The sequence below is a fragment of the Microchirus variegatus genome (genome assembly GCF_963457635.1).
Source record: "Microchirus variegatus genome assembly, chromosome: 23".
NCBI lineage: Eukaryota > Metazoa > Chordata > Actinopteri > Pleuronectiformes > Soleidae > Microchirus > Microchirus variegatus.
In genome coordinates, this window is record NC_139824.1 from 11,226,162 (window position 1) to 11,238,357 (window position 12,196).

At 39.5% G+C, this 12,196-nt stretch overlaps 1 protein-coding gene across 2 annotated transcripts; it reads right to left on the reverse strand.

Annotated features, from left to right (window-relative positions):
• Positions 1-3,001: 3,001 nt before the first annotated feature.
• il15 (interleukin 15) lies at positions 3,002-10,213 on the reverse strand. Of its 2 annotated transcripts, XM_083909417.1 has the most exons (6): positions 9,957-10,213; positions 8,064-8,122; positions 5,618-5,714; positions 5,444-5,488; positions 3,547-3,675; positions 3,002-3,452 (listed from the first exon to the last, which is right to left on the reverse strand). In XM_083909417.1, the coding sequence occupies exons 1-6, from the start codon at positions 10,017-10,019 to the stop codon at positions 3,357-3,359; spliced, it is 489 nt and encodes a 162-aa protein (XP_083765543.1). In that variant the 5' UTR covers positions 10,020-10,213; the 3' UTR covers positions 3,002-3,356. The 2 variants fall into 2 exon arrangements, with proteins under 2 accessions (XP_083765543.1, XP_083765544.1); XM_083909418.1 differs by lacking the exon at positions 3,547-3,675.
• Positions 10,214-12,196: the final 1,983 nt, after the last annotated feature.

A 12,196-nucleotide genomic window follows, 5' to 3' on the forward strand; every position in this document is an offset into this window, starting at 1 on the left:
ATTGCTGACAATGCCATCTTTTACTTACTCCTTCTTCCTCTGTGTTTGCTGGTGACTCTTTCTTGAGTGGTGATTAAATTAAAATTTAATGGTATGGTCGGGAAAATGTGAAATTAACACAATTAAAAAGTTTCCTGATTTATCAGGTCTCGTGTTTGCTCTTAATAACTGACTAACGCCGATGCGCACTAACTGCAAACCAAATGACTCATCAGATTCAATTTCACTTTTAACGCCGACGTTAGACGTTGAACCGTTTCGTTATGAAGTCCAAACTGTTTGCACAGTGTACTGTCATGGAAAAACAACACCCACAGCGTTACCTTTGACCGCCTGTGAGTCCATCTTTCTTTCACTATGTTTTCCTTGGCCGTCTCTAAATGTTAAATAGTTCTGTCAGCACTACAATGAAACTCACTCATTCAGCAACCCGCTGAAACCCACTTTCGATGTTCTTACTATGGTGGAACTGAACTTTTGTTTAAATTGGTATGTCCCACTTATTGATCGGGTGTTAACAAGTGATATTTAAAGGTGCATTATGTAATAAATCTAAAGCAACTGGCCATAAAATCCTCCTAATATGTCACAGAGACTCAGGAATAATGTTCATATAACAAACTGAACTCATCAGCAACAACAGTACAGACAAAATATTTGCATTAAAAAAATGTTTTGCAGACTGCAAATCATGTTTTGGCATGTGGCGCCACCTACCGCCATCTACTTATCATTGCAGTCCGTAGAGTCTCAGCTGCCGAGCAACCACGGGTTGCCATTACGTCAGAAAACGAAACCTAAAAGACCTCTGTATTTTGAATTTGAATGTAGTAACCGTATTTTGGCCACATTCTTACATATGGCACCTTTAAAGGTCCAGTCTGCAAGAATTAGACAGTATATTCCAGTATAACTCCTTCTGCCTTACCCCAAAACCTGTCAGGGAAGTATGGTGGCCTTCGCTTCCCAGAAACGATGTTTACACTCTTTCATTTCCTCCTTCTTCTTCATTTGTGCGTGAAGCTTCCGTTTCAAAATGCAAAATTGCGAAATTGTAGTTTGTCCATTCATGAAAAGTGCAAGATTGTTTGTGGAAGAGGTTTGTGTTCACTCGCAATTCCCCCTTTTTGCATTATCATATATGTCAATTAATTGTGTTTTGGCTGCAAAGCTACTTTTTATTTCATCCCAAACATCACTCATGTGTCATTTCTTTCTTTCTTTGTTTTCCCTTCACATTTCCCTCTCATCCCTCCTCCACCGTCTTTGTTTGGCCGTCAGAGAAGGATGTCGTATTGAGAATGTTCAAAAGAACATTAGATGCAGGAAATATGCCTTCAACATGTTGCAGCTGATGGCCTTTCCGAAGTGCTACCGACCGCCGGAGGGAACCTACGGCAAAGTGGACTCTTGAAGTGATCGCATCATCCCACCGTGTCTCCCTGTCCAAGTAGAAAATGTAGAAACGATAGTGAAAATGTCAACTTTATTTATATATAAGTGTTTGGCTTTTGGTTGCTTTTGTGTTTGATGTTTGTTTATATTCAATCTCTGGCGAATACAGTTCAATCACTGTGTTACTTGCAGAATCGATGCACTTTTTTGTTTTTGTCTTGTTCATTTTTCCCCCCGGCCGATGCAGTGACAGCTGTAGATGAGCTGCAGCATGATTTTTAAAGGTCTTTTACAAGACCTCCGTCACTTCTTTGACACGCGTGTGCGCAGTTAGTTTGTCGTAGGTTTAAGGATGAAGTAATGGAGTAAAAACTGTCCATTTCTCATTTTAGGTTTGGATTAACTGATATTTACGTGATGTGTGTGTAAAAGTGGCCTTTTACTGCAGTGGTTCTGGACTGCAGACATCGTTTCATAGAGTCGGGCCTTGAATTTAATGAACATACCAGTGTTTCAGAGCAAATGTTGCCTTTTCACTTGAGCGTTTTCCATATTTTTCTTTTCTTTTTTATCTCTAGGTACAGCTCAGTGAAACCACATCAAGTAAAACCAGAGTTTAGCCAAATGGACCATCATTTCTGTATGATATAAAGCAAAAAAAAAAATTCCATTATTTATTTTTGTATTTTACAATCATTTTATATATTCTGAGGGTTGATACCTCGGACTGTAATGCATGATTTAAAATGTATTAGTTTTGTTTGGACGTTTAACTCTTTTTTTTTTTAAATGCCTATTTATAAATAAAATGGTTGAAAGTTGATATTGTATACAGTGTATATTATGTATCATCACGTGTCATGCTGTGCATTTCATTTAACAGTTCAATAAAGTACCACAACATTAGGATGTTAGTATTCTTAAAATTGTTGACATTTTCCGTCTCAGTTTCTATTACTGTGTGTGTGTGTGTGTGTGTGTGTGTGTGTGTGTGTGTGTGTGTGTGTGTGTGTGTGTGTGTGTGTGTGTGTGTTCTTGTACTTGTGGCATACTGAGGACCAGTGAGGGTTTTTAACCAACAAAGTGAGGTAATTTTTACGGAGTGAGGACATTTTGGCCGGTCCTCACTTTGTTTTCATTGAAATCACTTCCTTAGGTCGTAAACATGCTATACTCAATTTGTCAAAAAAAAAAAATCATATTTTGGACGACATAGGACTTTTTTGTCAAATTTTTGGCCAAAAATTTTGGGTAAATTTTTTTTTTTCAAATGTTGGGTCAATTTTTTTTTTCAAATGTTGGGTCAATTTTTTTTTTTCAAATTTTGGGTCAATTTTTTTTTTTTAATTTTGGGTCAAATTTTTTTTTCAAATGTTGGGTCAAATTTTATTTTTTTAATTTTGGGTCAAATTTCTTTTTTCAAATGTTGGGTCAATTTTTTTTATTTTGGGTCAAAAATGTTTTTCAAATTTTGGACTTGACATTTTTGTTAAAGCTGCAAAAGGTTAGTGTAATGACATGGTAAAGACATAAAACGACAGATTGCTTGTCGGATATTATTTACTGGAGTGAGCAGTTATTATAACAGGATGTGAAACTGTGTGAATATTCTGTACATGCATGTATGTTTTACCTTCAGTAGTGTTTAGCAATGAGCTATACATTCTGTATATATATATATATATATATATATACTGTGCATTATATGCTGCTACGGTTTTGCTTCTTCAAAAGACAATAATAAACAGTAAGTAGTACAGTAATAAACAATGGCCTGTGACAAACTTATAGTCATTATATCTATTTACAACCGTTTCCATTAACGTATCAAATAATTACATCACGTCATTTAAAAAAAATAATAATAAAGACACGGTGTGATATTTACAAAATAAAAACAGACGCAAATATTTACAGATATATAAAAATACATATTTGTAGCTTATAGAATAAGCACAACACTACATGTTATTCATTATTCTCAATAGGTCGTATAATCTGTCGAGGAACGTTGTGGTATTTTGAAGTGAGTGCTCTTCGCATGGCGGACATCCAGCCTGGAAAAGGAAAGACGCAATGAGTCGTTCATTTAAAAAGCACGAAGAAAAAAACACCACACACTCCAGAGAGGATTTTGAGAACAGGACTTACAGAGTTAAATTCCAGTTCCGCATTGTACTCAAAGATACAATTTGCTGTTTTATCCGTTACTTCTTCTTCATTGAGAACCATTACCAACTCCAACATGTAACAATTGAGCATCATATCTTTACAGTTGTCCTAGAAGAGAAAGAAGTGCCTCAGTATGGGACGCGTCTCATGTTGTAACTGATCATCATAAACCAAGACAAATAAATAAAGTGAATTCTGACTTAAAAGGGGGAATTCTGGGCCCTGTGTTTAGAAATGTGTGGACTTGGTCCAGTCCATTGACTGACTCGAGGCGACGGCTGCGGTGTAAACTTCCGGAGCGGTCGCGCCATTTTCCAGCTTCTGCTTCCTGAGTTGTCGCAGGGAGAAGAAGCTGGAAAGTCAGAGTGAGAGTTGGAGAGAGCGAGTTTGTCGTGGAGTATAAGACTGTGACAGTGACCCTTACTGCACCGCTGATGTTGGCGCAGACACTTTGGATAACAATCGGAGCCAAGTTCTGTTCATGTTACACAACACAGGGCCCAGGTCCAGGAAAAAAAAAAAAGACTGGAATTTAAGCCTTTAAGTTGAGTTTTAAGTTTTTTGACAACAACAACATAGTAATAAAGTTGTAGTAGTAGTTGCTTGTCGTGACAAATCTCTGTGTCTGTTCAACATTTTTGGTTTTGCAGGTGGCTCTAGTGTACTCTTGTGTTTCACTTTCGCTGCTCTCACAGGCTTTGTTTCAGCAGGCAGCTGTTTCCTGTGCTCTAAAACCACTGTGGTGTTCCTGACCTGAATGGGGACATTAACTTGGGAAAGAAAAAATGCAAGGCTAATCATGAGGGAAAACGGAACTTAGTAATAAAGACCCCCCAGTGAATACTAATGACTCACTATGTGAACACAAAATGGGATGGAGTCTGAATCCATGTAGGTTTAAGGTCCTGGAGACCCACTGTCATGCATTATTTTAGATCAGGGTTTTTCACTCCTGGTCCTGGGGAGCCACTATTCTGCATGTTTTAGATCAGGTTTCTCACTCCTGCTCCTGAGGAGCCACTGTCCTGCACGTTTTAGATCAGTGTTTCTCACTCCTGGACATGGGAAGCCACTACCCTGCATGTTTTACATCAGATTTCTCACTCCTGGACATGGGAAGCCACTATCCTGCATGTTTTACATCAGTGTTTCTCACTCCTGGACATGGGAAGCCACTACCCTGCATGTTTTACATCAGATTTCTCACTCCTGGACATGGGAAGCCACTATCCTGCATGTTTTACATCAGTGTTTCTCACTCCTGGACATGGGAAGCCACTACCCTGCATGTTTTACATCAGATTTCTCACTCCTGGACATGGGAAGCCACTATTCTGCATGTTTTACATCGGTGTTTCTCACACCTGGTCCTGGGGAGCCACTGTCCTGCATGTTTTAGGTGTTTTCCCTGCTCCAACACACCTGATTCAAATAAACGGCTTGTGATCAGGCTTCAGCAGAGCTGACTGACGAGCTGACCATTTTAAATCAGGTGTGTTTGAGCAGGGAAAACATCTACAACATGCAGAGGACAGTGGGCTCCTCAGGTCCAGGAGAGTGTTTTAGATGTTTCCCTGCTCCGGCACACCTGATTCAAACGGTCAGCTCGTCATCAAGCTCTCCAGAACCCTGGTAACAACCTATTTGTTTTGACTCAAACTTCTAAAAGATGCAAGACAGTGGTGTCTCCAGGACCATGGTTTGAGGAACAACATCAATTTAAACCTCCAACTGACTTAAGTGCACAAATATGCTCATCTAAAGCGTCAATGATTATATTATTCATGTTATGTGGCTCATTTGCTCACATGAGTGAAGTGAAGCTTATGTTGCAGACTAAAGCCAAATCTGAAATGACTATTTTTTTACAACTTACATTAATCTCATCAATTGATGGAGCATACAGCATAGCATCAGATTTCTGAAATGGTAAAAAAAAAAAGATAATTATAATACGGGCATGTCAACAAAGTATCACCAAACAGTAAATATGAAGGTATGAATAGCCAACATTGGACGTGTAAGACAGAAATAAAATACCTTCTCTCACCTGAATGGTTTGATTGATCGATTGATTCAGCACGTTTAAACACGTCTGTAAATATGCCGCGTCTTCAGAAACAGCACATGTAGGAAGACCTAAGAAGCTTAGAGAGAAAGAAGAGACGGTGGTTGTTACATAGGTTCACGTTTCTGTAACAGTCGGTCGCTTCAGATCAAGAGAAACGAGTGTGTTTAAGTAATTTTTTTCCTTTTCTTTTTTAAGTTATGTGCATTATACAACACGCTGACAGCATCAGTGCACTGAAACATGGATGATCGCAAGGAGAAACAGATTTAAGTCACTTAACCGAAGGCTAAATGCTAAAATCATTCTGATTAGAAATGACAACATGTTTAGTCCATGTAGCGCTGGGCTGCAGCAACGGCAGTGACCATGACATCCAATATAATGCCAAAGAGAGTCATGTCATGATTGTCAGAAGCAGAGAGGACAGGAAACTAGTTGTTTCCGCTGCGTTTGCATTTGGAAATAAAATACCTTGTGGTGATTTGAGATCACTAAGTGCTGTAAACGATGTGCTCGGGCTAATGTGTTGCTTTGTACGTTTAGTAAGTGTTCTCTTAATGTGAAAATGATCGTTGCACATAAAGCTTTTTGCACACGCGTGGATACAGCTCGTGTTTGGTGCAGGGATGCAATGAGGTCAGAGGCGTATAGCTTGTGAACAGGCAACTGCTTGGGCCCCCGAGCTGATAGGGGCCCCAAATCACATTAACCTCTGTGAAGTTATCGTTCTGCAAGTTGGAAAATGAAGAGGATTATTTACAGTGTAATGTAAGTTTATATAGTTTTTTAAAAGCTATTTACAGTATTTTATTGTTCTTTACATTTATATTACAAACTTAATGGCGCTGCAGGCGTGGAGTTCCAATGGCAAACAGTGTCCACTCCAGTCCAGTTTTTTTTTTTGCTCCCACTCCTGCCGGATTTCTATTTCCAGCAAGAGTGGAAATCACTTGTGCATAAGCACGATAACCCGAGCCAGGAAGTTCTGACAACAACAACAACACAAATGGGCCATTTCAGAGTAAATGGCCTTGCATGTTTACATGGAGCAATTTTTATTCCAACCCAGGCTTTTATTCTGAATATGTCTGTCCATGTATACAAAGTGATTGATGTCCTAAGAGTCATTTCATGCTTTAATGATCTCGCAGCATTTTATGGCTGAAACTAAGGAGCTGCAGATCGGAGGGAAGGATTTTAAATGCTGAAGTCACAAAATAACACATTTGGAGTTGCTGGTCAAGGCAGCAGTGGAAAAACGTCTTCATTTCCTTGGGTACAGAGAGTAAGCAATTTATGAAGTGGTACAAATGACTTAAAGGTGCCATATGTAAGAATGTGGCCAAAAACGGTTACTACATTCAAATTCAAAATACAGAGGTCTTTTAGGTTTGGTTTTCTGACGTAACTGGCAACCCGTGGTTGCTCGGCAGCTGAGACTCTACTGACTGCAATGATTGGTAGACGGCGGTAGGTGGCGCCACATGCCAAAACATGATTTCAAAACATAAACATGATTTGCAGTCTGCAAAATATATATTTTTAATGCAAATATTTTGTCTGTACTGTTGTTGGTGAGTTCAGTTTGTTATATGAACATTATTCCTGAGTCTCTGTGACATATTAGGAGGATTTTATGGCCTGTTGCTTTAGATTTGATGATTAATTTGATGACTTTCTTGGTGCACTACAAGTTGCAACTGGCAAAGAGATACTTCATACTATTATGTAAAAATACAGTTGTGGACTTTGTAGTAACCTGTCTTTGGGTTCAGAAGTCGTTCATGAATGAACTGATTTGTAACAGTAACAGCCGTATAGTAACAGACCTAACTGTGGGTCGGTTTAGTCAAACTACTGGTACTGCTATTTTTAAGGTCCTGGAGACCCAACTGCCCTGCATGTTTTAGGTGTTTTCCCTGCTCCAGCACACCTCATTCAAATGGTCAGCTCTTCAGCAAGTTTACGTTTTTAACGCACTGGTATTTTTCATCTCAGCTCCTAACAAGTGTTGGTGAGGTTAGGATTAGGGCTTAAAAAAACAAACAGGGCTAGGCAGTAAATTACAGACAATAGCCCTATTCAGACGGGATTAGTTTTACATAAGGAGCTGGGGTAAAGCAATTATTTTTAGTCCCGTCCAAATGTGCCATGTCAGTAATCATTACTGGACGATGTCGGTAAAGATTACGGCGACTTTTACCTAAGGTACACATAAAAAAGTTTATTCTAAGGCTCTGGAAGCGAAGGCATTTTTATTTTTAAGCAGTTAAACTCTTATAACTCATATCACACTTAAATGTGTGTGTGTGTGTGTGTGTGTGTGTGTGTGTGTGTGTGTGTGTGTGTGTGTGTGTGTGTGTGTGTGTGTGTGTGTGTGTGTGTGTGTGTGTGTGAGAGAGAGAGTATGTGTGTCTATGCCTACCTGATAATTAAGAAACAAATCCACACCTGAGTATTGTAGGACTGGAACTGGATGCCTTTCTAGAAGTAATAAAAGTTAATTACAATTAATTACAGTTCATAGCTTTGAGCATGTATATTAAACTGTCAGTTTGACTTTGATGCTGCTTTATTTGAAGAAGTGATGTAGTTTTTTTTTAAATTTTAACTTCATTCATAACCTAAACAGACACAGTGAAGATGTTCACAGCCTCCAAACTCAGTCATTTTGTCACATTTCTTGAATCATTTCAGCTCAACAGTCGCGAATTTCAAAACAAAGAGTAGAAATGGCACGGCACAATTGATTACCTGCAAAAGTGTCTCTCAAAATGTTGTGGTTGTAAGTCTGTCAAAAGTATATATTGTGTAATATAATACAGTACTACAGCACAACGCACGCATGTTGAATGAGATACCTGCGCTTTCTTAGATGCACCTCTGAGTAATTTTAGTGAAAGTTAAAGTGAAAGCCAAGCTTTGCCACAGAGGAATATATCACCTCAGGGAACATTTATGACAAGTACTGAAGTGCATTGCATTCATTAATAAAAAAAAAAAAATCAATTGTTTTTTGTTTGTGTTTTGGAGTAATTATTTGTTTTTCTGAGTATTTTTTTCCATGGTTGGTTTTTCAGAGTAAGTTTTTACTGAATTTTTTTTCATCAAGTTTTACTTATATCCCTGCCTTTAAGTCACATAGATGATTACCATTAGTTTGTCGACTTTACACAGGCACCTGAGGACTTTCAGATCTGCAAGACTAATGTTTCTCCAGGATCAGTTGGACAGATATATAAGATACAAGATGATGTATTTGAAATGCATTCTGGCTAATTGACATAGGTCCATGGGAGTCACTTGCAGGTTGGAGGTTCTTGCGAGAGTTCGAAGTATCTCCATAATTCAGGAAAAATAATTACTCTGAAGAACAGAGAACTCAGAAAAACAGAGAAATAATTATTCCAAAAAACAAATCAAAGCTTAAAGGCGCCATATGTAAGAATGTGGTCCAAAAACGGTTACTACACTCAAATTCAAGATACCGAGGTATCTCTGCCGTTGTAGCTCAGGCGTAACTGGCAACCCGTGGTTGCTCGGCAGCTGAGACTCTACCTGACTGCGACGATTGGTCAACGGCGGTAGGTGGCGCCACATGCCAAAACATGATTTGCAGTCCGCAAATAAAAAGATTTTTTAATGCAAATATAATATAATATTCCTGATTCTCACATATTAGGAGGATTTTATGGCTCAGTTGTTTTAGATTTATTACATAATGCACATTTTTACATTTTTGTTTTTCAAGGCATCGTAATCTGCCACGATAACTTACAACACACGACACCATTCGTGAGCTACAATGCGCGCGCACAAACACACAATGTCATTGTGTGTTTTGAAACGTGTGTCTCAAAGTTATTATTACATGTCCAAATAGGTACTTTTCAAAAAAGAGTAAGAACACGAGACTTGTTGCACTTTCGCTTTGTCATCAACTTCATAAATAACCCCCCCCCCCAAAAAAATAATAAAATAAATAAATAATAAATGCACACAGTGGAGAAGGGGTGGCGCTGAAGCAGAATGACGTCATCGACAGACCAAAAGTGAAAGTGAAACTTCCACCAGCAGTGAGAGTCCGTGATTTGTGTGTCGTTGCTGTTGTTGTTGTTGTTGTTTTTAAACCAAACGAGAAGATTGAGTCACTTTTTCACATTAAACTCGTTTAAAGTGAAGTGGAGCCATGTGGGTCGCGCGCGGACACGCCTCCCCCCCCGACCTCCACGCGCTCTTTAGTTCTCTGTGAACCTGTGGGGAATCATTACACACACACACACACACACACATAGAGAGAGCGGCAGAGGCAGCTTACCGCTCGCTGGTCTTCGGGGTTTAAGAGCTGGACGAAGATCAGTGCCGTCATGAGGTCTGTCATCTGCGCAGCGGCAGCGGTTGCCCTCCAACCGAGCGGAGCCACGAGCCAAGGTCACATTTTTGCATTTCCCTCGCGTTGACAAAGCCGTTCAGCCTCATTGACCTGAGGGGTCCAGTGTCACTGAGACGTGAGGGTTTAAAAGTCAGGGCGGTGCAGGTTTCATTAGATCGACTGTCTCACACACACACACACACTGTTCCACACACACACACACTCACACACGCCCTGCAGGCAGCTGCTTCTGCCCATGTAAGTCCCGCTGAGTTCACTCCTCCTATCAATCGCTACGTGGTTCCTCTGAAGTGTGCGTCAAAGAAGCTGCAGTCACTCACTCTCACACTCACACACTCTCTCTCACTCACTCACAGTTACACAAACATCTCGTATCATTGTTGCCAGATCAGTGCACAACAGAAGAATAACTTTAGACTCATAGTGAAACTGTAAAAGCTTAACTTTTAAAGATAAACAAACGTCTCTCCTGTGAAGTCATTGTCAAAAATGAGATCCAGTCGACCCCCCGAGCAACACTTCTGCACTGCACACAGGAAGTACATTGTTTCATGTCAGGACAGACGCAGGCAACAACAACAACAACAACAGCAACAACACAATTGGGCCAGTAAAGCAAAAACAACCGCACACAGGTTGGAGTGTGACTGATAAGATAATAAAAAATAAACAACACAAAAAAAGAGCCTGTTTTCAGATGAAGCGTCTGAAGCACCACAAAACACCGAAATATATGCACGACAGCTTTCAGTCATAACATGAGCGTAAGATTAAACAGGTTAAACTGAAATACTGGCTTCTGTGATCATGGTACAACCAGTTTATTCTCAGTTTAACTTTGCAAGATTGTTACCTTACACAACTTTGCAGATTTTGGAAAGACTAAGTTCACGCTGACCGACTGGTTTCAGCAAAAAAAAAAAATTATGACGACTGAAGACTGCACGATCGGCCTGACCGGAAGACCAGAAGTGACGTATAACTTGTATGTAGGCCGGCCTAGAGAACAAAAAGTGGGAAAACTGTTCACAATATTGCATCACACATGATATCACACATATACTTAAAGGTGCATTATGTAATAAATCTAAAGCAACTGGCCATAAAATCCTCCTAAGAGACACTCAGAAATAATGGTCATATAACAAACTGAACTCACCAACAACAACAGTACAGACAAAATATTTGCATTAAAAAAAAATATTTTGCAGACTGCAAATCATGTTTATGTTTTGAAATCATGTTTTGGCATGTGGCGCCACCTACTGCCGTCTACCAATCATTGCAGTCAGTAGAGTCTCAGCTGCCGAGCAACCACGGGTTGCCAGTTATGTCAGAAAACGAAACCTAAAAGACCTTGAATTTGAATGTAGTAACCGTTTTTGGCCACATTCTTACATATGGCACCTTTAATAATACTATTTATGATGCAAAATTAACATATTAATGTCAAAAAACAGACATTTATTAATTATAATATAATTACGACCAAACGTCTTATTATTACTGTTATAATAAACATTGCTAGCAAACATATATAATATTCTATCACCTCGCTGGCAGCTGTGCCTCAGCTACACACTGTGTTTCAAAGACGGTGAGGTCATCGGCCATGTTTTCATTATAACATGATATTATGTAGGGGGCCGCATGTAATCGATAAGGGGGGCCGCCAGTTTGACACCCCTACTTTAAAATGTGTGGTTACGGGAAAACAGGGCAGAGCTTAAACTCTCCTAACATCTTCTTGTGTATCCCCAGGTGTGCATAACACGGTTTGTTTTGAGTTATCCAAAGATGTGTTCATTTTTTAATACACATCGTATCTTAAATGACTGACCGCTGACGTCATCGCTCACAGTGACTTGCACCGCTGGGGCAAAGTAGAGACGTGCGAAAGATAAGCTCAAGTCCAACCTCCTTTTATCATAGTGCAGAAAACGTGTTATCACATTCATGTAGGGATATGCATGTATTACTGCAAGCAGATATTAAGTGATAGTAGTGTGTGTATAAGTGATGGCTCCTACTATCAGCGTCAGTGACACCTAATGACTGAGATGAACGTATCTGTGAAGGAATACCTTTGGTTTTCAGCATCAGCGTTACATCTGTCCTGTCGTGCATCCTGGTTCTGTTATCGTAGTGAGTGATGCCATCCATCT

Excerpts from the sequence above, each read along its gene's own strand:
- il15 (XM_083909417.1), bottom strand. The coding sequence starts at position 10,019 with ATGACAGACCTCATGACGGCACTGATCTTCGTCCAGCTCTTAAACCCC. Across the intron at positions 5,715-8,063 it reads ATTTGTTTCTTAATTATCAG|CTTCTTAGGTCTTCCTACAT; the intron begins GTAGGCATAGAC and ends TTTCTCTCTAAG. Across the intron at positions 3,676-5,443 it reads CATCAATTGATGAGATTAAT|GACAACTGTAAAGATATGAT; the intron begins GTAAGTTGTAAA and ends TTTCTCTTCTAG.